The sequence below is a fragment of the Benincasa hispida genome, chromosome 5 (assembly GCF_027475165.1).
Source record: "Benincasa hispida cultivar pf3 chromosome 5, pf3_genome.v1.1, whole genome shotgun sequence".
NCBI lineage: Eukaryota > Viridiplantae > Streptophyta > Magnoliopsida > Cucurbitales > Cucurbitaceae > Benincasa > Benincasa hispida.
Window position 1 is genome coordinate 44,509,434 of NC_143482.1, and position 25,445 is coordinate 44,534,878.

General features: G+C 30.7%; 3 protein-coding genes across 3 annotated transcripts; 2 read left to right on the forward strand and 1 right to left on the reverse strand.

Annotated features, from left to right (window-relative positions):
* Positions 1 to 297: 297 nt before the first annotated feature.
* On the reverse strand, positions 298 to 1,989 carry LOC120078664 (Leucine-rich repeat (LRR) family protein). Its single transcript, XM_039032956.2, has one exon. The coding sequence runs from the start codon at positions 1,750 to 1,752 to the stop codon at positions 577 to 579; it is 1,176 nt and encodes a 391-aa protein (XP_038888884.1). The 5' UTR covers positions 1,753 to 1,989; the 3' UTR covers positions 298 to 576.
* A 7,041-nt stretch (positions 1,990 to 9,030) lies between these two features.
* On the forward strand, positions 9,031 to 14,896 carry LOC120078812 (cyclase-like protein 2). The gene is made up of 7 exons (XM_039033137.2): positions 9,031 to 9,575; positions 9,833 to 9,877; positions 11,311 to 11,383; positions 11,917 to 12,014; positions 12,654 to 12,724; positions 13,228 to 13,363; positions 14,560 to 14,896. The coding sequence occupies exons 1-6, from the start codon at positions 9,200 to 9,202 to the stop codon at positions 13,351 to 13,353; spliced, it is 789 nt and encodes a 262-aa protein (XP_038889065.1). The 5' UTR covers positions 9,031 to 9,199; the 3' UTR covers positions 13,354 to 13,363; positions 14,560 to 14,896.
* A 4,072-nt stretch (positions 14,897 to 18,968) lies between these two features.
* LOC120077048 (cyclase-like protein 2) lies at positions 18,969 to 22,542 on the forward strand. Its single transcript, XM_039030886.2, has 6 exons — positions 18,969 to 19,674; positions 19,789 to 19,833; positions 20,027 to 20,099; positions 21,014 to 21,111; positions 21,203 to 21,273; positions 22,229 to 22,542. Exons 1-6 carry the CDS (start codon positions 19,263 to 19,265, stop codon positions 22,352 to 22,354), a joined length of 825 nt encoding a protein of 274 aa, XP_038886814.1. The 5' UTR covers positions 18,969 to 19,262; the 3' UTR covers positions 22,355 to 22,542.
* The last annotated feature ends 2,903 nt before the right edge of the window (positions 22,543 to 25,445 follow it).

Genomic DNA, 25,445 nt, shown 5'->3' on the forward strand with positions numbered 1-25,445 from the left:
TTTTATTAATTAATTGAATTATATTCCAATTAAGCACACATTTATATTTAAATTTCACTCATTGTTTTGATATATATGTGTATCATAGAGAAAATTAATAACCTTAATTTTTTTTTCTTTTGGGAGTACAACAACTATCGGATGAATGATTGAACCTTCAACCTCTAAAGACGAGGTCAATACCAACACTATTGATAATTTAAAAATTAATAAATAAATATTAAAAATTTAAAAATATAACAGACACTTTATATAGTTAAAACTGTAAAAGACGAGCTATTACAAATAACAATCAAATTTTTACATCAAACTTATGATTTATTATCGAAATATAATTGAAATTTTAGAAGTTCCGATTCTAAGTAAATACATTATTTGTCAAGAAACTAAATTTATAATTTCAACCCCATCTTCCTCGATACTTTATTTTTTAAAGTACATTAGGAAAAAAAAAAACACTATATACAAAGCCCGAAGCAGTTTTCATAATCGTCGAGATTCATCGTAAAATTAAAAAATAATAAAATAAAAATAAAAAACCTATATAATTAATATAATAAACCGACATGTCGGATTTCAGCTCATCGGTTTTCCTCTTCCCCTCCCCCTTCCGTACGCCTCCTTGCAAACAGCATTCGGCTTCTGCGACGGAGCGCACAGCTGAGACGACTGTGGACATCCCTGCAGACAATTGTCCCCCAAGCTACCGGAAACCGGATCTCCCCCGCCGGAGAAGAACCCCGCCGGTGGCTTCCCAGTCAAAAAGTTCCCATCCAAGTACAATCTCTTTATCGTCTTCTTCTCGCTGAATTCCAATGGGATCGCGCCACGCAACCGATTATACCGCAGCGACAACGACGACAACGCCGGAAAGCTCGCGAAATTCACCGGCACGTTCCCTTCAATTCTGTTGAACCCCAAATCGACGGCGACGAGATCGCTGCCACCAGCGGCGGCAGGGGAGATCTCGAGACGCGTTAAACTGTTATTAGCCAGATTGATCTGTTGGAGAGAAGGAAGGAGGAAGAACCAGGCCGGTAAGGTACCGGCGAGCGAATTTTCACTGAGTTCGATTACTTCCAATTGATTCGACTCGGAGAAAGACGATTTATCCAAATACCCAGAAAGGGAATTTCGTTTTAACGCGAGTTCAAGCAAGTTAGGTGAGAGTTTAGGAACAGAGCCGGTGAGTTGATTGAAGCTGAGATCGAGACGTCTTAAAACAGAGAGAAAATGCAGAGATTTGGGGAGATTTCCAGAGAGGGAATTATGGGATAAATCCAAAGATTCAAGTGATTTGAGATTGGAAATAGAAGGGGGAATGGATCCAGAAAATGAATTAGATCGGAGAGTGAGGATTTGAAGATTAGGGAGAGAGGAAATTGCAGAAGGGATAAAACCAGAGAAGGCATTATCAGAGAGGTCAAGAACAGTCAAGTAAGTAAGTCGAGAGATGAGTGGAGAGAGAGTACCGGAGTAGCCGGCGGGATCGAGGGTGAGTTGGGTGACACGAGTGGCGGCGGAGTTGCAGAGGAGGCCGCAGGAAAAGAAGGTCCGGCGAGGGAGAGCGCAGGGATCGGCAGAGAAATTCCAAGAAGCTAAACAGGACCAAGGGGGAATGGAGGAGGGTTTGACGGCGGATTTGAAGGCTTTGAGGGCGGAGATATCGGCTGAGGAGGTGAGAGATTGAACGGAGGAGAGGAGGGAGAGAAAGAGGAGGAAGAGAGAGAGGAAGTTAGAAGGAATTTTCATGGCGGAGAGATTTATGGTAGAGAGAAAGGGTTTTGGGGAGAGATTGTAATGGAAGAACAATGGTGGAGAGACATTGTTTTGTAGGGAGGGAGTTGCAAGCTGTGTGTTTGAGATATTTTTTTAATGAGTATTGGTATGTGTTTGTCCATTGATCCGCAAAAGAAGTCACAAGACATTTTGTAGTACATCTTTCTTTAATAAAGAAGAAAAATAAATCAACTAATTTATGGTTTAACTTTAATCAACTTTATTTTGTCTGGAATTAAACTATAAAGTTTGCTTCTTATAAAGTTTTTCATGTACTTGCTAGTTTTCAAATATGAACATCCTCAAACTTCTTCAAATATTAGATTAATTTTGAATTGATTTATGGACAATTTTCAAACGAAATCTTATCTAAGAGTCTAAATTGATTTGCTTTTAAGAGTATAATGGTTTAATTCATAAAATTACAAATCTCGTACGATGTTTATCCAAACGAATCACAATGAAAGATGTAAATTGATATACTTGCAAAAGTTTATGATTTAAATTAAAATAATTATTTGTTTAAGATTTGAACGGATTATAATCCTTGCTATTTAGGGTGTACATTGAAATTTTCTCTCTGTTTTTTTTTTTTTTTTTTTTGAAAAATACAGTTTTTATCCTTAAATTTTGGGTATATTTTTCATTAGGTAAGTTTTAAAAGGTTACACTTTTAATCCTAACTTTCAAAATGAATTATGAGTTCATTTGAAGTTTTGATACTTTACACTTTTACTTTTGAATTTTTACTAATATTCAATTCGGTCTTTGGAGTTAACTTTCAGTTAATCAATTAAAATATTTATGACTTAATTTTTTTAAAAATAATTTTAACAATGATAAAAAATTAGTAAAAGATAAATTAATTATAATCAAGTTAATTTTTTTTAAAATTAATTAATAGACATTAACACCAAGAACAAAAAGTGAATATTTAGTGAAAAATGAAGGTTAGTGTACACTTTGAAACTTAAGGACTAAATACGAACAAAGCTTAAGAGTAAAAATGTAATATTTTGAAATTTAGAGACCAAAATTTAAACTCAAAACTTAGGGATAAGAGTGTAACATGTTATTGTTAAAAAAAAAGCATAACATATTAAACCTTAGAGACCAAATAAAAACTAAACACAAACCTATGGACAAAAAATGTATCTTTTTCTATATTTTCCCGATTTTCTTTGAAGTTCAAGTAGGGTCAGAGATGAATCAAACAGACCTATAAAATTGTAATTAGTGCCTTTATTGAATTGATAATATCACTTAATTTTTGTGTAAGAACTAAAAGGTGTGCATTACATCATTCACGTAAATTGATGCAACAATAGATGTGAAACATTAATCATGTAAATAATTTTACAAATATTTTCGAGAAGAAATGAATGGTAAAGATGTTTGTGAGTTGGGTTGGGTTGAGTTGGATTGAAATACATTTTAGATATAATCCAATTGTTTGGGTTATATGTTTCTTAAACCCAAATAATCCTTTTTAAAAAATGAACTCAATCCAACCCAACCATAAAACATTTGGGTTAGACGATTCGGATTAGTCGGTCATTTTTATTTAAATTTTTGTTTTAAAAAATAAGTAAAATGCTAATAAATAAAAATTCTATTTAATTATGTTCATATATTGAATTAAGATTAACAACTCAATTTCAATTTATATTATGAAATTTTCTTTCCAAAGTGCTAAAAAAATATTTTCAAGAGTTCTTGGAGAATAAATCATCCAAAAACATCACAAAATTAAATAAAATTAAAATAAATATATATAACATATAATTATATCATAAATAAAAAAACATACTCTTTAAAAATAATAATAAGTTCAAGTTGGTTCGAGTTAGTTTAAGTTATTTTAGGTGAATCTATGAACTAAGTCATCCCATAAAACTTTAATATATTTGAACTCAATCTATACCGAACTAGTTCGATTGGGTTGATTGATTTTTTCAGTTCATCAAATTTTTTTTAACATCCCTAATTAATGGTAGTAATAATTTTAATCTCTTATATAATTGTAGTTATCTTTTCAAAATTTGAGATTAAAATAAGGAATTTGAAAGGTAGAAAGATATAAATGGAATAAGCAACTTTAGATGAGAAAGAGAAGTATGGGCCACGAAGAGATTGAGTGTTAAATTATTATTTCACAGTCAAAGAACAAAATTCCCGAGTTTGGATACTTCTTTTATTTACTGTTTGCTACTTTAACATAACTTTTAAAAATATTGTGAAATCTATCCTGATAATAATAATAATAATAATAATAATAATAATAATAATAATAATAATAATAGGTTATAAACGTAAAATGATGTGAATAAAGAAAGTAGGAAGGAAAGGAAAATTGTCAAAAACTAATACCTTTAAGTTTTCATCTTACAAAATTAACATCTTTTTTAAAACTCGTTCAAATAACTTTTCTCCATCCATCTTGGGCGAGATCAACCACCGAGATTTAATTAAAAAAAAATTAGTTTTTTTTTTAATTTATCGATTGTTTGGCCCTTTTGGGCGTACATCTTGAAGAGATAACATTGACATTCTAGTCATTTTTCCAAAATATTATGTGATATTTCTAAATTTTATGCCAAATCTTATATATTTCCAAATTTTCTCCAAATTCGATTATATTTACCACATATTATATCAAAATCTTACGTAATTTTTTAAATCTTTAGTCAAATTTCTAATTTTCAAATTAATTTACCAACTATCCAAATGATTTTTTAGATGGATTTCAAGTGATTGGTTTTGATTTTTAAATTTTTGAAAAGATTAATTTTTTCAAAAAAAGATAAAATATGCAAATATATAAAATCTCGGTATGAATCTCGGGCAGATTAATACCGAGATTAGTGAATTCTCAGACGGATTAATATTAAGATTTTATATATTTTTTATATCTTACATTTTTTTTTATTTTTTTGCTAAATTTAATATTTCCCAACATTTTAAAATCAAAATGCAATCCATCTGAAAAAATCTAATTGGTAAATTCATTTGGAAATTTAGAAATTTATATAATCATGGAAACAGAAATTGACTAAAGTTACACAAGAATTGAATATATTATTCAATAAAGTAACTAAATTTGGAGAAAATTAGAAAATATATAAAATTTGGATATATTATCTTGAAAAAATACTAAAATGTCGACATTTAATCTCTTTGAGATGTACTTAGAAAGGCCTAAAAGGCCAAAGCAATCAATTTAAAAAAAAAAAAAATCTTTTACTAAATCTTGGTAGTCAATCTCGACGGAGATCCACCGAAAAAAACTAATTTAACAAATTTTCAAAAAAATGTACTAGTTTTGAAAGATGGAAAGTTGAGAGTGCTATCTTTGACAATTTCCTATATTACACGTCAAAGGATATTTCAAACTCTTTTTTTTTTGGGTTAGATTATATAAAATACACTAAATTTGTATTCTTTGGAAGCATAAATTTGGGTCAACTATGGAAGCATAAATATATTGAATCTTTAATGAGTTTTGTTCGACAAAATAATGTTCTAAGACAAGGATTGGTTTTAAAGATAGAAAAATGAACTAACTTATTTATAAATATGACAAAATATCATTGTTTATCAGTGATAGACAGTGATAGGTATCTATCAATATTAGTGATAGACACTGATGGATGTGTATTAGTGTCTATCGTTGATAGACAATAACATTTTGCTATATTTAAAAATATTTGTAATAGTTTTGTCATTTAAAACAAGTATTCATATGTCAATATGTTTTCAAAATTTAGATTAAAAAATTACTAATGGATAACATATATTTTTTTTTTAACAATTCACAATAAATTAACAGTGGACTCCATTTAAGATTTAGGGAAATTATAAGGGTTAGCAAAATTGTAAAAGTGTTCTATAAGCGTGTCTCCAAGATTTTTAGTTTTACAATTATAGCAAAAATATTTAAGTTTGGATATTATTTTTTTTCCTAATCCAATTTTAGCTTTTTAACGGGTTGCATTTTTTAGTTTTTTTTCCTCCATATCATCTCTTGCATTTATAGACAACTCAAAATTTCAAAGCCTTTCTTCACCTTCTTGTCCACTGTCGAATAATGGCCGAATGAAATTTTTGACTTTTGCTTCAGCAAACTCCTCAAAGTAGTGGTGACCATTGTTATCAACTACAGGAAGCTCCTTCTTGGAAGAAATTGGAAGAAATGGAATCCTGAGAGAGATGGAAATCGCACAGAGACGATGAAATTGGACAAAAAAAATTGGGAGTGATGGTACCCAATCACTTTTTCCTCGGGCTTTTGTATTTGAGATCTTTTCGCTCTAAATATTGGTACCTCTACTTTTCTTTTTTCATTCATTTTTTCCACTAGAGTTAGGTTAGAAGAGGAGGATTTCATTGAATGAATAGATGGAATCAAGAAGCAACCTTAGTGGAGTTTCAATGCAGAGGTCTTAGTTCCAAGTTCAAGAAACCATTAATTTCAAGAACACAATGATGAGCAAATTCGATAGTAAAATTAGAATTATAGCATACAAAAATTAGTATAATTAGCAACCGATATAAGATAATGATAAATATTAAAGCGTAATCATTATCAAATAGTAATATGTATCAAATACTAATTAGACAGCAATCAGATAGGAATCAATATAATCATTATCATCAAATAGTAATTAGATAACAATCAAATAACAATAGGTATTAGATAGTAATTAGACAATAATCAGATAATAAATGATACAAATAGATGACATTCAAATAGCAATCAGACAACAATAAGATAATAACCGGTATAATTGACAACTAGTATCATATAGAAATCAGACAACAATCAGATAATAATCGATATCATTGGCAATCAGTATCAGATAGCATTCAGACAACAATCAGATAGCAATTGGTGTCATTGGCAATCGATATCAAATAGCATCAAACAGTGGTAATCAGACAACAACCAAATAACAATTGGTATAATTGGTAATCAGATGGTAATAAATAACTTATTTGGAGTAGAACATATGTGTTTTTCATTTATTGATATTTCAAGTATATATTCGTAGTAAACAAGATATCAATGAGTCATTATTTGAATTAAAACATATATTAAGTATACAAATTATTGTACTTCTTATATATTGGTTAAGATGGTAAGAACAAGAAGTTTGAGGTGTCAAACGAAACTTAGGGTGGAAATAGTGGGTTTTGTGTCATAAAACTCGTGGTTTGTAAACAATAGAACTTATTCTGAAAAATTCAATAAGGTGTTATTGAATAGATGTTTTGGTTATTAGAAATCCAATAAACTTAAAAGTCCCTTGACTATTACATGAGTACTTTAACTTTATGTGGAGACATAAAAGTGGATCAGGTTCGAGTAAATAGTCAAAATGATCTATAATATATGAATAAGGTTGGGTACCTTATTCTGGTAACACTATTGGACGCGACCTGCTCTATAGTTGTTACAAAGAGTTGTAAAGTGCTACAAACGAAGTGATCATAATTTGTTCATGTTGGGACATGAGGAGTGAGGGTGTCCTTGTGCAAAAGGATTTGTACAAGACCGGATCACGAAATTAGTCACTCTTACTTTATAACATTGTTTACTGACCATTTCAAAGCGATGACTTAGGTAACTTGCCCTTAATCCTGAGCTAACTATGATAAACTTCTGTTTATTTGAGATTATTTTTAGATTTGCATAGGTGAGGGTTGACTCAACGGCGCTGGCTCAATAACCTCCCATTTCAGGGGTAAGACCGGATAGATAGCTGGGGACATAGGGTGTATGACGAAATTCACTCCTACCGGATAGTAGAAATGTTATTCCCTTAAGTGCTGATTCTGGGTCTTGAACAATGGGCCCCGCCCTCTCATTGGCCCAAGAGGGACTCGATTTGTTGATTGGATCACAACAAAATTGTTGATTAGAGGATCAGTGGAACTTAAGGAACAAGAGATAATTTCGGGGGTAAAACAGAGATTCGATCCAGTCATTATTACGAACAACCTGTGAAGAGTTAACTTACTAATCATGGTTAAATTGAGTGGACATAATATATCTACAGTGAGGGTAGTTCAACTATGGGCTTTAGTGGAGTGACCCATTAGTTAACGAATGAGGGGTTAGTTCGGTCTAATGAGTTTAGCCGATTAATCTCGGATCGTTGGAGCCCATGATCTGTAGGTCCACCAGGTTCCTTTATTAGCTCGAAAATGGATTAGCTCTAGGGTAGCGTGATTTAATTTGAAATGTTCAAATTAGAATCAAACAGAATTGGAGAATAAATATTTAAATATACGAAGATGGATTTGTGTAAAATTAATTTAATATTGGATATTAAATTAATTAGAATTATTAAATTGTTTAAATAATTATTTATTAATTTTATTAGAAAATTAATTTATGAAATTAATTTTTAAAATTAATAAATTTTGATTTTTGAATCAAATGTGATTTTAAAATCAAGTTTAGATTTTGGAAATAGAAAAATACACAAATGAAAAATTGAGTTTTTCCATCTTCATCTTCAAGTAGCTCACACTAAACCTACCATCTTTAGCTTCAATTACTCTAAGCATGAGCTGCATCTCATGCAACCATTCTCATTGCATGATGGTCTATAATATATTGAAGAGATTGGAGTGAATTTGAGGTAATGCAATCAATAGAATTTTTGTTGAAAAATTCGGTTGAAGAAGGAGTTCTTCAAGTGGGTTGCTACTGAGTTATTCTCCAAGTTCCCTTGATTCCAGCTTATTTTGAGTCCCACAACTCAATCTATCTTGTGGTGGTTCCAAGAGAATAGTAGGGAATATCTTGGGGTAGTTTGCACAAAGATTTGGAGAGATTTGCCCCTGGAAATTGAGATTTCAAGAGTTCTTCAAAGGTATGACTTGAAACCCATTTATTTATGCTATAGCATGCTTTTGTTTCTGTCAAAGTTAATGAATTAGAGTGCTTATTGATCCTCGCTTCCGCTGCATGATGCTACAATCCAGCAAGTAGTTGAGAGTGAAAAATTAAAAAAAAAACTCATTTATACAAGTAGGTGGACAACTCTCCAATAGAGAATCTACGGTTGGAGGTAAGAAGTGTGCATCTCAGTGGGAAAAAGAATAGAGAGATAGACGAGATAATTTTGATGCCAATTTCGTAAAATAAAAAAAATGAAAGACACGAACTCAATTTTTATTAATTATGTAATTACGATTGTAACTTCCCCTGAGATTTATTATAATAATTAAAATTGAACATTTGAAATATAAAAAAAAATTTAAAAGTGTTTTGTAGTTTTGAAATATTTTTTTATATTTATAAAGAGCCCTTATATATGGATATATATATATATATGATATTTTAGCCAAAAATATAAATATTTGAGGCATTATCTCAAACGTACAAATCGCGCCATTTCCCGAAGAAAGTATGAACCACCCACTCCAACTACTAGTAGTGTACTTAGTGCTGTTCACAATTTCCTCCTCCGCCGTCCAGCAGCGACCGCCGTCCAGCAGCGACGACGACCTCATCCCAATCCGTAGAGAGGTTTACGGCAATGGCAGAATCATCGATATCACTCACCGATACTCCCCAGAGACGCCCTGTTGGGATTACCAGGAAAACGGGCTCGGCCAGTTCGTCTGGTTGACGAGGACCATGAAGAACGGCTCCGAAGCCAATTTCTCTGAGATTAAGCTTCCGAATCATGCCGGCACGCACGTCGACGCTCCTGGTCACATGTTTGATCATTACTTCGATGCCGGATTCGATGTCGATACGCTCGATTTGGGAGTTCTCAATGGTGAGTTTTACTGAGTAATACGGGTAAAATATTCCTATGTTTTCCCCCTGTTTCTAATTAGAGATGAAAGTTTTTGAATACTGCTGAGTTTTGATCTCTGCACCATTTTATTGTTTGGTTATGTGATTCTTGCAACATTGGATGTGGAAAGATGTTGTTATTTGTTTATCTATTTGCTTATGGTGGATTGTTTTTTGCCTTGGTTAATTAAGCTGCATTTTGGGGCAATAGATAATGATTGTCTGTTTGTATGTTAGGTCCTGCACTGTTGGTTGATGTACCAAGGGACACAAATATAACAGGTGCGTATTTCCATCTAGGAAAGAACTTCCGTTTGTTCTTGATTTACATTTCTTGTCATAGTTATTGAACAGGGTTTTGCTCTTACATGCCCGGGAAAGGGTTGGGTTAAAAGAATTTTTTTTAACCTAACTCAATCGTTTGAATAGTAAATGTCTCCATCTAGGATTTAAGTAGTAGGCCGAGCCGAGGCCAAACTGAGAGAGGTGGCTGCCCGAGATCATTAAAAGCTTTGTTTGTTTGGATCAAATAAAATTTTTTGGTCATTTTACAAATTCAATTCTAACTTGAGCGTCGGAGTGTACATGATTTAACACGACACTAGTATTTTTGTTTTGCAGGGATTGATTCTATTTTCTCCCAAAAAAATTGATCTATTTTTTGACATCAACAGTACTCAATTATTCATAATTTGGAGGTGAAAAATTTTCAATAACCTATGCACCTAATTAATTTATGAGCCACTTCAACTAAACCATGGATATACATATATATTTTGCAAGGTTGAGTTAGTTGGTTTAGATTATTTGAGTCATTTATTTTAAGTTTTTTTTAAAGGAAAAAAAGTTTAAGTCATATTTGGGTCGATGAAATTTTAAATTTGATCCATTTTGATCATGAGCTTTTGAAATGTCTAATCTATTAGATTTATTTTATTTTTAAGAACTTAATGATGTATTTTTGAATATGTATTACTAACATGTTAATATAAGTGTGATTTCAAGCCACATAGATTAGAGACAAACATGGACAAGTGAAAATTAGATGGAAAAATAACATAACAGAGAATAAAAGTTTTTGAAAAAATTAGTGACTAAAATAGATATTATGAAAGTTAAGGAACCAAAATAAATAAACATAAAATTTTACTCTTCAAAATGGTCGTCGTTTGGAAATTTTAGGGACTGAAATAGAACCCATTTAGAAGTTTAGAAGATTTAAACTAAAGAAAGAAGGGTGAAAGTGTGAGTTTTTAAACTATTTACTTATTTTTAAAAAATGAATTGGTATTAGTAGCCCTTTTCATATTACTTGTAAGTTGTGCTCCATAGTTTATATACTCAAAAAATTGGTTTTTCTAATAGGCTTTCAGAGTTACTCATAAAGGGATTATTTGGTGTAGACGACTTAGAATAGATAGTTACTTTTGTAATTTTATATTAAGTAAAAAGGGGTGTTTTTTCAATTAAGAAAAATTTGGATAGATTTGGTCTGTCCCAAACTTTAGCCTTTTAGGAGAATCCACACCCAACCTAATTAAATTTGGGTTTTTTTTTTTTGTTTTTTTTTTTTTGGGGGGGGGGGGGGTCATGGGGATTTTTGAACGCCAGTCACTTGGCACAATTAGATTGGCTTGAAGAAGATAAATTCTACCTTTCTGATCATTAATTATTTAAAAATTGTGCTATTGTGATCCTTAAATGTATTCTTACAGCTGAAGTTATGAAGTCCTTAAATATCCCCAAAGGAATAATACGCGTGTTGTTCAGAACACTAAATACTGACAGGTAAAATCATTGCTATTTAGACATTTCTTAAGATTTAGATTGTCTTAAATCCAATTTGTTCAAAATCCATTAGTTGTTTTCTACTCTAACAAAAGTCCTGTTTTTCTTTTTCTTTTTTTTTTTTCCCCTTTATATATATATATATAATTTATGGGGAGGCATACATGTACACGGTATAAAACAGCTATATTTATCTATAAAGCAACATAAAAAAAAAAAACTGTTTTAACTTCCTTTTTCTAAAGGCCTCATTGCTTCTTGTTATGCTCACTTTACAAAATTATTGACTACGGTCCAATTGTCATGTTCATTGGAGATAATAAGACGGATCTCACATTGAAAAGATGAGAAGACCTCACAATTTTTATAAGGTAGATGAGGTTACTCCTCCTTGTTAATTAGTTGTGAGATGGAACCAAGTTTATCTAGTTAGTATTAGCTTCGATCCTTAGTTGAATGTTTATCTAGTAAGTATTAGGTTCGATCATTGGTTGGATGGAGTTATACTAATGTGAAATTAGTTGCCATTTCAGGAAGCTCATGTATAAAAAGGAATATGACACAAGCTATACTGGATTCATGAAGGATGGGGCAAAATGGTTGGTGGAGAATACTGACATAAAACTTGTTGGTGAGAATTGAGATAGGCAATGCCTTCTTTTTGTAATCTTACGATATTAAACTAAAAACGCATACGCTGATTGTTTGATAAACATAGAAATGTACTTAACTCAAAGTAAAGAGTAGAATAGTCCTATCTGCAAGTGTTAGCAAAAAAAAAAAAAAAAATCGTCCATTATATGTTGAATGTTTTTCTCTTATCACTCTTATAGTTAGCTAACTAAAGAATGTGTGTCATTCTTGTTCATCGCTGATTTCTCTCTTCCGTGTACTGGGAAGGTGAAAAGAGGATTAGCTGATTTGATTTTTAAAACCTACAATACATAAATATTAGATGAGTAATTTTTTCGACAATTGTATGGGATGGGAAAATCAAACCTCTGATCATGTAATTGATAGTTAGTTTTATGCCTTATCAATTGAGCTATTCTCATGTTGACGATGATTAATTCTTTTTTGTTTTGATTTTCATCAGATTTTCTATTGTCCATCGAATCTATTCTAGACAATCAGAATTAGCATTCTTGTTTTGAACTCCCCTAATTTGAATGCAATACTCTTCCCCTTTGATGCTACCGATAAAATATCTGTTTTTATCTTTAAACTACGATGAATATGATGACTTATGAGACATATATCTTAAAACCAGGACTGGATTACTTGTCAGTTGCAGCTGATGATGACCTGATTCCAGCTCACCTTGAGCTTCTGGAAAGCCGAGTAAGGTTTTCAATTTTACTAAAGATACCTTTCTGAATGCTCTATCATTTCATGAAAACACCTCCCACTAAAACTCGTCTTTGGGGCCAGATAAAAGTGCTTTTGAAGTGTGTAAACCAAAAATCAAAGTGATTTGTAGAAATGAACATCCCTAGTTTTTGTGTGTTGTACATGCGCTGTTAAACTGGGATTTCTGTGAATAATAACTACCATGTGCTTCAGTGCTTGAGTTCATTTATTAATCTGCTACGTTGCATAGTAATGTTACACTCGAAGATGGAAGCAATGCAGATGATAAATTTAGAAAAACCATTAAATAAAATTTTAGACAACTTTGAGTTTAACTATGTTATGAGCGATTATCTGATGCTTGGAAGTCTTGAATGAATTGCACCCAGTGGCCTTCATTTTACAACTATACTTGGAATTGCAAACTAGTCTCCTTTTGTTGGTGCTGCTTGTAAGGTAGACATTGTAACATAAACTTTTTTCTATGTGTTCAGGAAATCATTCTGGTGGAAGGCCTAAAACTGGATGACATTGGGACAGGATTATATTCGGTTCATTGCTTGCCTCTGAGGTTGTTAGGAGCTGAGGGGTCGCCAATACGATGCATTCTAATCAAATGAAAATTATCTGGTAAGTTAGCATTTTAATAGAACATATTATTAATCAACGTAATCATCCATTATCACTTGCATCCTTTCATGCCTATCACCCATCCATTCCCTAGGCATTGAGCAATAATTAGACAAAGAATCCTGTTTCCATTGTCTTGTTATAGCAGGACAGTGGAAAAAGTGGGGAAATTTGACGGGAAGAGAGGAACGAATCAAGGGATATTTTAAACCACTATAATTTTATATTAATATCTCACTAATTTCTTAATAGCCAAATGTTGTAGAGTTGAAAGTCATTAGTTGAAATGTGCAGGAGCTGTTTTGAATACTTTGGACGAACTTACAATTTTTCCCCATTTTCTCTTTATTTTTCAAGGCCAGATTTAGTTCATAATAACTTTAGACAGACCATCTAGATTTCTTTTTTTTTTTTTTTTTGGTAAGTATTATTCTACATTAAACTTGAAGTTGATATTTTAGTGTCTATGTTTTTGAATTTGTTGTTTTGTTTTCATAACCCGTTTTAGAGTTTTCCATTTCCATATTTGTAAAAATTTAATATTTTAAAAAATTATGAATTGGGTTAAAAGAAATTTCTAACATATAGTGAAAATTTGAGAAACGGGAACTTATTATCATTTTAAATTTTATTTTTTATTTCACGAGCCTTCAAATCCATTTGCATGCACTTTGACAAATCTCATGGGACAATGATCCTTAAATTCATATTTATAGAAGTCTTAAAGATTTCATTATTAGACTAGTTTGGTGGTGGTGTGACTAATCATATTTGTTTGTCACACAATTATCTAAGGTATTCAGGACACTGAGTTGAGTTGTGAAGTCTAGAATTAATATGTTGGAGTTGGTATCTGTTTGAGGTGAAAAGTTGTAAGATAAAATTTCTCGATAAATGTGTAAAATAGAGATAGGAGAAAATAAAATTCATCGATAAATGTGCTAATTTCAGTAGTGTTTTGTTTACTATTGAAGTTGAGATGTTTAACATCAACTTATGAAGTTAGTGGACCAAATATCCCCTTAAAGTAAGAGTTATCCAAATTCGTACTTGGGAAATAACTAATAGCATCAAAATATTTGTCAAATGGGTCCTACGCGATGAAAATACACAAAATTAGATCATAATAAGTCCATACTTGAGTCCTATTCCTACACTGGTTTATCAATTTGTTGATCATGTTTCCTTTGTCTCAGAATCTGAGGTTCGAATCAAGGCATCGTGACATTCCTTCAGCTTCCAAATTATGGAGAAACTCCAAAACAGGTGAATGTGATGTATGTACATAGGAGTATAAAAAGTTCGAATCAAACAGGGTTGGATTGTGTTAGACATTGAGTAAATTCTGGTTGGTTTTACCCTCAACTTGAAATTTCGAGTCGGGTCTCGAGTTCAACTATTTAGCAGTCAGTTCAACTCAGATCCAAACCAAAATGATGTGTATATATATATGCTTAAGTTCATTCTCTGTCGTGTTGCAGTTGTTTGACAGCCTACATTGTTTAAAATGTCAGTTCAGACCATTAGTCCGTATCATCAGCTATCCAACCTAATGCTCTTTACTTCATAAAAGGGATGAAAAGAAAGCCAAAAGAAAATATTGGTGGCAGATGTTTGCATTTCTTCATTTATATTTTATTTCCATTTTGTAACTCAAACTAGCCAGAGTTGTTCATGAGTTGGTAGCTAGCAACGGTTAGATAATATAATATTAAATTTGTATTCAATCAACTTAAATTTTTAAGTTAATTGACGATTTAAGGATAAAATTAATTCATGTAACTCCAATTTGGATTCCAATCCAATCCAACCAAACTCTTGTACAAAGTTGGGTTGGGTGATTGAGTTCTTATTTGGTTTTCTAGGGTCCGTTTGATAACGTTTCTGTTTCTAATTTTTGTTAACCGTTTTCTATTCCCTGTTTCTTGTTTCTTCTTTTTTTAGAACAAAAAATAGGAATATGTTTAATAACTATTCCCGTTTCTTGTTTCTTTTAAAAAAGAAATAAGAATAAAAATTTATTTGATAACTTGTTTCTTGTATTTTTATAGTTTAAATATAATTTAATTATATAAAATAAAAATATATAGCATGCATTAAAATATAAAAAATAATGATCAAATATGTAAAATTATCAAATACACATAAGTTCTGATGTAAAATTTATAACAATAATATTTTTTATCATTCATATGTTGCTAAAATTTGATTTATAATGTTATTTTTCACTCAAGTCATTTGTTTTAAATTTTAAATGATGTAAATCTAAATCTAACTCAATTATATTATTATATAAATTTTGTGGTTGTAAAAATATTAAAATGAACCTAAATGAATATCTTAGTAAATAAAATTCATATATTGTAAAATTATAGCAGGTTTCATATGTAAGAAAAATTAAAAAAATATATAAAAAATTCATATTGCAAAATTTAAAATTTAAAATTCAAAAAATGTTTATATATACATATTGGAAAGATAAATTATTTTAAACGAAAAAATTGTTGAAAATATTTACAAATAATAACAAAATATCATAGTCAATCTGTGATAAACAATTATCCGTGTCATGATATGATACAGATAGACACAAATACTAGTCTATCGCAATCTATCGTAAATAGATAGTGGAATTTTGTTATATTTGTAAATATTTTTATTTATTTTCTTATATTTTAAAACAATCCTATTGAAAATTTGAAATTTGAAAAATCAAAATAATATATAAATCTAAATATTTAGAAATTCAAAATTCAAAATTAAATTAACATATAGATATAAAAAATAATAAAGAAAATAAATACAAATAAAAAAAGAAATAATTATAAAATAAATATAAATTATATATAGAGAAAAAGGAAATATAAAGAAAGAAGGTAAAATAAAAAATCCTCAGCTTAGATTTTATCCCAAGTCCTTGAAGTTAAAGGAGAATTCTGGGTAAGCTTCCTCAACAACTAGTTAAATCTACACATTAATAAAATTGGGAAACAACTTTAAATAAAATATAAATAAAATAGGAGAAACTACTTTTTGTAGTTCTTCAATTTTGATCTTATTTGTAGGAACGTTTCTCAAATTTTAGAAACAAGAAAATAAGAATGTTTATGAAACAGATCAAATTTTTAAAAAATGAAAAACAAAAATAGGAAATAAGAAACGTCATTTATTTTACATATTTATTTTAAATATTTGTTGAGTTTCGTGATCCAAATAATGAAGATTATGAAAACAACATCTTCATATTTCCTGTCTCTAGATTTAGATTTGAGATTATGAAAGGCAATATTACAATAAAATAAAAATATACTTTGATAAATATATCATTTTTTGTTATAAACTCATTTTATTTTTGGTAAAATTAAAATATGTATAACATAGTAAATTATACATGATAGAATACAGTAAAATAATAATTATACAAGACGTCTAACATAAAACATTTTTGATTAATAATAATTAAGGCTTTGGTGGGTAACAATTTGATTTTTGAATTTTTTTATTTTTGAAAATTAAGTTAATAGATACTATTTCTACTTCAATTTTTTTTTTATTTGTTATACTTTTTACCAATAGTTTAAAAAAACATACTAAATTTTAAAAACTAAAAATAATATTTTTTTAAAAGTAGCTTTTAAAAAGGAATTTTCAAAAATAGAAAAATAAGGGAAACTATTTACACAAAATAACAAAATTTAATCTTCTTTGATAGATACTATTTTTACTTCGAAATTTTTTTAATTTTTATACTTTTTACCAATAGTTTAAAAAAACATACCAAATTTTTAAAATTAAAAATAATAGTTTTTTAAAAGTAGCTTTTAAAAAGAGATTTTCAAAAATAGAAAAATAAGGGAAACTATTTACACAAAATAGCAAAATTTAATCGGTTGATAGAAGTCTATCAATGATAGAAACTGATAAAATAGAGATGTCCAATTTCCCCATGGGGACGGGGATTCCCCGATTAGGCGGGGAATGTGGGAGAGAGTGGGGAAAAAATTTCCCGTGAGCTAAACGGGGACGGGGACGTCCCCGCCTCCGCCCCGACTTCTACATATTTATTTAGTATAGTTATCTAATGTTATGTTGTTATTATTATTATATAAATATTACATTTAAATTTCAAATTTGATTATTTTTTACAATAGATAATGAATATGTTTAAACTGAATATTTAGATTTAGATTATATATGTGAATAATTTGATTTATATTTATTTCTTTCTACTAAAAAAATTTAATTAGTTTTTTTAGGCCAAATTTTGAGTAATATTCAAATTATCATGTAAAGATAACCATAATAACCAATTTAGCGATAAAGTTAATTATTTAATTACAATTTGCTCATACTAGTGATTTAAAGTAACGGGAACAAATTTCTCCACAAGGAACCCGATCCTTGTGAATTTCTCATGGAAAATCTCCGCCCCGATCCCCGTGAGGAATTTCACGAGGATAGGGAATGAAATAGGGAGCGGGGATGGGGATGGGGAATGACATCCCCGACCCCGCCCTACCCCGTGGACATTTATAGATTGAAGTTTATCATTGATACTATGTGATAGACGTTGATAGAAGTCTATTCGTGTCTATCAGTATTTTTTTGCTATTTCTGTAAATAGTTTGACATTTGTTTTCTGTTTTTAAAAATTAAGCTTATTTCCTCCTCGTTTCTTATAATAATTCACATGTTTTTTAAGTACAATGGTTGAATTCTTAGCCGAATTCCCAAAACAAAAACAACTTTTTTAAAGTTACTTTTTCTAGTTCCCAAAATTTGGTTTGATTTTTTAAACCAGTAGTGAAAAGTAGATAACAAATGGAGAAATTTGAAGGTAAAAGTAGTATGCATAGACTTAATTTTTAAAAACAAAAACAAAAATAAAATGATTATCAAATGAGGTCAAAATATTTATCATTTGAGGTCTAAGATTCAATCTACTATTTTTATGATATTTAAATAAAATGCATTTTGAATGAATTTTTTAATTGGGTTCTAGTTACAAAATAAATTATCAAGCACATATAGAAAAACACTTCATATCTTCAATTTTTAAAATACATGCAATTTTGATTGGAATATACATGCAAAATAACTTACCTTATTAAAAATATAACATGTTACTTTGTTATCTACTTCAAATAATTACTAAATTAAACCTAACTTAATTGATTAAAAGAGATATAAGTAAAATTTTCTATGAAACATTATACAAGTCAAGTTAAACACTATTCAATTTGACTAAGGTGTAAGAAGTTTGCTTAAATAATTATTGAAAATAACCCAAAAACTTTTGCACTCTAAATAATGAATCATATTCTTAAAAAAAAAAGAAAAAGAAAGTTTGGAATCCCCAAACTCTTACTAACTATGAAAAGATTGAAAATTACAAAAAAGTCTTATACGAATATATTTGGAAATATTCGTCTATATACATTAATATATCTATATATTTTATATCCACGTCTGAAACAGTTTCACGAAATAATCCATTTGACCTAGAACATTTGGTATTAAAACATGAAGAGGATTCGACTAATGATTAATCGATATTTTTGATACTCTTACGAATATAAATAAAACACCACAAATTATAATAATTAAGCTAAATATGAATATGAACGCTAATAAAAAAGATGTATAAATTACAAAAATATCTGCCTATAATTATGAGTACTTTATCCATAAAATTGAAAATTGACTCACAAAATTAATTTTGTCGTTTTCCTCTTATTAGACGAAGAATATGATCCCTTAGTCCACCATTATCTGAGAAGTTGAGAACACAGCAACTGTTAAATCTCTTTTTTCAATTTCAGTTTCAATTTCCATTTATTCCTGAAGAACAGCAACCCATAATCTTTCTCTAACAAATTCCTCCGGAGCTCCTCCGATCATGAATCTCCGGTCATCTTTTCTCCTCTTCCTTTTGTTCCAGGCCCTTCCAGGTCTCCTCCTTGCCGCTGCTTCCAATACAGCCTACCCGTCCGTCGTCGATACCGGTGCCACTGATTGCTCACTTTCCGACGACAGACTCACTCCTATTCGCCGGGAGGTGTACGATAATGGAAGAATCATCGACATAAGTCATCGGTTCACTACAGATATGCCGTCTTGGGAATCTGACCAAGGGCTTGGCCAGTTCCTCTGGCTTCCCAAGAGCATGAAGAATGGCTCGCTTGCTAACAATTCTGAAATGAAGCTTCCAGCTCACACTGGCACGCACGTCGATGCGCCTGGTCATGTCTTTGATCACTACTTCGACGCCGGTTTCGATGTTGACACACTCGATCTGGAAGTTCTTAATGGTATTGGTTCTTAATATCTTCAACTATTTGTGCTTGTGGCTTTGGTATGCTCTGGATTTATCTTAAATCGAAGCCTGAATTTAGTACGCTGATTTGAAGTATCTGTTTCGTCAGGTCCTGGACTGTTGGTGGACGTTCCAAGGGAGAAGAACATCACTGGTACACGTTTACAAGCATTCTCCATTGATTTCCTTGATTGTTTTTCGTATGTTTCTCACTAATTTAGCTTTGCATCAGAGTGTGGATATGTTTAGCAATTCAAGAATTGAATGAGGCTTAAGGTTTATATTATAAGAAACCACAATTTGTGAAATGGGTGATGAAACGAATTTTGGTTCTCCAATTGTTGCAGCTGAGGTCATGAAGTCTTTAAATATTCCTAAAGGTGTGCGTCGTGTACTCTTCAGAACATTAAATACAGACAGGTAAAGATTTTTGAATTGTCATCAGGGTGAAGAACTTTCAGTTTGTCCTTTTTTTTTAAAGAGGAATCATCTGAATGGAATCCTTCAGCTGTTATAACATCGATGCATTTTGTTTGATAAAATCGTTGATGCTTTTATTTGAAGGAACTTCTTCTAGGTTTTCATTTTCACAGGTCTTTTTGTTCTTATTTTGAGAAATCCAAATATGAATTTCTGAACTTCCAATGCTATTATTGGTGGACATACATACCATACTGTTGAAAAATCAAAGTAATTCTAATGCTATTGTTGAGAAAATGGAATTGATTGAAAAAATAAAAATTTGCAAAAGCAAATCAATATCTCAATGTTTGTTAAACAAAGGAAAGAAAAAATGAGTGAAATTTAATCTTTTGATTTGAGTAAGAAAAAGATTGGCGATTTATATTTTACATGAAACATCACCCTTTTATAGGAACAAAAAGTAAGCTTAATAACTTACAAATTAAAGGTATATTAAAAGCATAAACTTAATAACTTAAAAACCAAAAGCTGAAAAATAAATCAAACAATAAAGTAAATAACTTGAAGCATTACATTTTGAAAAAAAAAGCCCATAATTCAACAACCTAGTTATTGTCTAATTAGCTAACTTCTGCCTTGTTGGCCCTGCTTTTCTTTTCATGAAGTTTGAACCGGAGAGACCATCTTATGCGTTCATTTGAGATTTAATGTCTGATAAGTATCACATGCAACAAATCCTTAATCCTCACTTTTACAGATTTGCCTATTTACCAGTTTCTTATTTGGTCTCGTTTGTGGGGAGTCAATTTAGCTATATGTTTCATAAACTGTAGAGTCCTGGTTTTGTAGTGAAGAAAGTCTCACAAATTTCAACTAAGAAACTTACTCACCTTTGATCCATTCCAATGCAGACGTCTCATGTGGAAAAAGGAGTTTGACACAAGCTATGTGGGATTTATGAAAGATGGGGCAAAATGGCTTGTAGAGAACACTGACATCAAACTAGTTGGTGAGAGAGATTAATATTCTATTAATTTGAAATCAGATTTATATTTTCTGAAAGCCCAATGGTTCAACTGAAGTCTCATTCAATTATGCAGGAATTGACTACTTATCAGTTGCTGCCTTTGATGATCTTATTCCATCTCATCTTGAATTTTTAAGAGGCAGGGTAAGGAATTTTTCTTTCTGTTGTAGAGAATATATTCTATATATGCTTGTTTAGGTATCTTTATTATTTAAATCAATTACAAAGAGTCTTGAATTTCTTCTTTCTGACTGCTAGATTGAGAATTGGAATGGTAGTTTATGAGATAGAGCTTCTAATGCAAAATGAAGCATATTGATACAAAGGGTTAAGGTTTTAGGCCAAATCTACGACCAAGTAAGGGAAATCTGTCTCTAAAGTTGAGAGACTCTTCAAGAATACAAGTTCTTTATAAGAATGATATTCAGAAGCTTTCTATTATAACCCTAAAGTGATTATTTATAGCCTTACAAATTATAAGGAAATCAAACAATTAACTAATTCTAATTAAACACTAATTAATCTAAATCAACAACCAAACTAAATATTAACTAAAATTAACTAATTATCTAATAATTCTTCTCACCATTTATGTTGACTTAAAAAAAGGAACTCGGTTTAATGAATGTGTCTCTGGACATTTTCTTTTCCATTTCCTGATGACAACTAAATTTCCACCTCTGAGTCATCTCTTATCTAATTCTTTCTATTATGAAATGATATTGGTTTCTGTCCTTCTGATAATTGATATGAGAAGGAAGGAAGCAAGTCCTGTTGCCTATTCAAACATATGACTTAAGTCTCTCCCCTTTCCCTTGGAAGTTAAAGTAAAAGATATATAGGATATGTTGTCAACCCCACCCTTATCCTATCCCAACTTGTTTATGAAGCTTCTATACAATACCAATTTTTTCCTGTCGCATCTTTCATTGAGAGCGTTCTGCATTTATTTTCCTTAAGTATCTTTTCATCAGGTATATAACATAGGATAAGGGTGTAGCCCATGTAGCACCCAATTTTTTTTTTTTTTTTTTAAATTTATGTGACTTCATTTTGAGATACTAAGTAATGAACAAGATCTCCCCTCTTATTGCTTCAGGAAACCATTCTCGTCGAAGGTTTAAAGCTTGATGGCGTCCAGCCAGGATTATATTCGATCCATTGCTTACCTCTTAGGTTGCTTGGTGCCGAGGGGTCGCCTATTAGATGCATTCTAATTAAGTAGTAAGTTTTATGGTGACTTTCATTCTGTTAAAGAGAATATTACACTTGGAATCTTGACAATGTCTTTCTACGTTGATAGAGTTAGTTTCAAATAAAGTAGAAGTATCATCCTCAAATAATCAGGTTAAAATGTAAAGACTGCTATATGTAATTGGTAATTCAGAGCTCAAGATGTTTTATTTCAGAAAACTTGTTGAAAGTAGACAACATGATGCAAGCATGTGAGTCTGTGACCATATTATAATCTTCTAACTCTAAATATTAAAAAAAAAATTATTAACAAAAAATTTTGCTTTGACAAGTTTTGGAGGATGATGTGACTGTATGATCGTTTTTCAAATGATAATACCATCCCTTCACTTGTCTGGTTGAATAGTTTGATATTACTAGCAAAATGAGAATTCAAAGATGAACTTTGAAACGTTTAGCAAATTTCAAAGGTCAGTCTGTTGCCTTTTCAAATTTAAGAATTAATTTTCAAAATTACCGTTTTCAAAATATAGAAAAATCAATCAAAATATTTATAAATATAGCAAAATTTTATTGTCTATCTATGCGATGGATTACTATAATGATAGACATAGATGTTGTAGATAAACCGTGATATTTTGCTATTCTTCGTAAATATTTTATGCAATTTGTCATTTAAAATAATTTTCCATTTCAAAATTGAAAGACAATATATGATGGAGTTGACGTTCAATCACAGAAGCAATTAGGATATTTAAGCACTCTAATTACATTAATTTGAGCAAAAAAGGGTTTCGAAATTTACCTTTGAAGAATCCTCCAAATTAGCTTCAAATTCAGTTGAATCTCCTCACCAATGGTTTGTAGGTCACCACGAGATTTTCCCTACTATGGAATCCAAAATAGGCTGAATTGAGAGAATTTTTAGGTAAAAATCAGTTTTTGTCAAGCAAGAATGAGAACCCTTTTATCATTTCAGAACTCAGCTTGTATGAATCATTTTCAGCTGAAAAACTTCTTTATTTAAAGAATTTTATCATGCAATCAAATTGCACTTAAGCTTGACAACAAAACATAACAATTGAGTGGATTTTTGTGGCGTCTCAAGTGGGAAAACCCCACTAAATGTAAATTTTATTTTTAATTGAATTTTAATCAAAATTCAATTTCCAATTTTGAAATCTAATTTCAAAATTAAAACGAAAAAACTATTTTATAAAATATTAATTCAATAATTAATATTTAAATAAATAATTAATGTAAAATAAAATTAATTCTAACAATTAACTTTAAATAAAATTAATTCTAAATAATTAATTAAACAATTTTAATTAATTAAATTAATTTAATATCGAATATTAAATCAATTAAACATTAATTCTTAACATGAATCACTATGTTTTCAATATTTAAATCATATTCAAATATTTTCTAACTCTCCCATTTCGTTTAATTCGGTAGTTAAATGTTTACTTATATCGCATATAATCGATAATTCTCGTAATTCGAATTAAAACATATCAATTTTTCTCATCACACTATTCTAAGGTTTACTCCATTTGTGAGCTAGTAGGGAAACCTAATGGATCTATAGATCATGAGCTCCAACGATTAAGATCAATTGATTAAACCCTTTTAACAGAATTAAGTAACATTCGTTAACTACTGGATCACTCTAGTAAAGCCCCAATAATTACACTCTTTTCACTGTATATATATTTCTGTTCATCTGATTTAACCATGATCAGTAAGTCAATCATTCACAGGTTATTTGTATTTACAGTCGAATCAAAATTACCGTTTTACTCCTGTAATACATCTTGTTTCTTAAGTCTCCACTGGTCCACTAATTAACCATTGGTTTATATTCTACCTATAAACCGTGTCCTTCTCAGTCATAGAGAGGGTGGGGCCTCTTGTTCAAGACTAGGAGTCAGTACTTAAGGTAACAACCTATCAGTTAACCCTGAAATCGGGTAGGAGTGAGTTCCATCGTGCAAAACTATGTCTCTAGCTATCTACCCGGTCTTACTCCTAAAATGGGAGGCTTATTGAGCGGTAATAATGAGACACTCTCACCATTGCAAATTAAAGGATAATCCAAATAAACAGGAGTTCATAGTTAGCTCAGGATTGAGATCGAGTTACCTTAGGTCATCGAGTTGAAATAGTCAGTTTTAATAGTAAGCGATGTTATAAAGAAAAGTGAGGATTTTGTGGTTCAGTCTTATGCAAATACATTTTGCATAGGATGCCTCACTCGCATGTCTCCACGAACAATTTTGAAATCGCATCGTTTGTATCAAATACAAAGTGGGCCGCATCCATAGTGTCCCCAAGATAAGATACTAAACCCCATCCTTATACTTATAGACTGTTTTGGCTATATATTTAAATTTGATCCACTTTTATGTCCCTACATAAAGTTTAAGTATTCATGCTATAGCCAAGGGTTTGTTAGTATATTGGATTTAGGCTATTACAAGTGCAATTTACACGTTCAATAACAACTTTATTATAGAATAGAACAAGTTTAACGATTACAAACTACAAGTTTTAGGACATACAACCCAACAAACTCCCACTTGGACTAAAACTCCAGTGGTTTTTACATATATACAACGTCGAGTAATAGAGAATAAACTATAAATACAATAAACTAGGACATCCAAATATCCATGAATTCTCCCACTTGCCTTAGATTTATGAATCTCGTAGTCCTAGTTCAACTAGGTGACCTTCGAACACTTTAGTCGTGAGGGCCTTTGTAAATGGATCAACAAAATTTTTTTTAGGCTATTTGCGTGACGATCATGTCTCTTTGGTATATTATCTCCCTGATAAGATGGTACTTGTGCTCGATGTGTTTCCCACGCTTATGGCTTCTCGGTTCTTTTGAGTTTGCAACTGCTCCACTGTTATCACAATAGAGAGTAATAGGTAGATGAATATTTGGAACTACTTCCAAATAGGCAGATGAATATTTGGAACTACTTCCAAATAGGCAGATGAATATTTGGAACTACTTCCAAATTGGTCAAGAACTTCCTTAGCCATACTGCTTCTTTCACTGTTTCACATGCAACTACATACTCCACTTCCATGGTGGAGTGAGCAATACA

Bases quoted from the DNA above. Each gene is read 5' to 3' on its own strand.
- LOC120078812 (XM_039033137.2), top strand. From the start codon at position 9,200: ATGAACCACCCACTCCAACTACTAGTAGTGTACTTAGTGCTGTTCACA. The intron at 11,384-11,916 runs GTAAAATCATTG...TTGCCATTTCAG, and splicing joins AGAACACTAAATACTGACAG to GAAGCTCATGTATAAAAAGG. The intron at 12,725-13,227 runs GTAAGGTTTTCA...CTATGTGTTCAG, and splicing joins TTGAGCTTCTGGAAAGCCGA to GAAATCATTCTGGTGGAAGG.
- LOC120077048 (XM_039030886.2), top strand. From the start codon at position 19,263: ATGAATCTCCGGTCATCTTTTCTCCTCTTCCTTTTGTTCCAGGCCCTT. The intron at 20,100-21,013 runs GTAAAGATTTTT...ATTCCAATGCAG, and splicing joins AGAACATTAAATACAGACAG to ACGTCTCATGTGGAAAAAGG. The intron at 21,274-22,228 runs GTAAGGAATTTT...TTATTGCTTCAG, and splicing joins TTGAATTTTTAAGAGGCAGG to GAAACCATTCTCGTCGAAGG.
- LOC120078664 (XM_039032956.2), bottom strand. From the start codon at position 1,752: ATGAAAATTCCTTCTAACTTCCTCTCTCTCTTCCTCCTCTTTCTCTCC.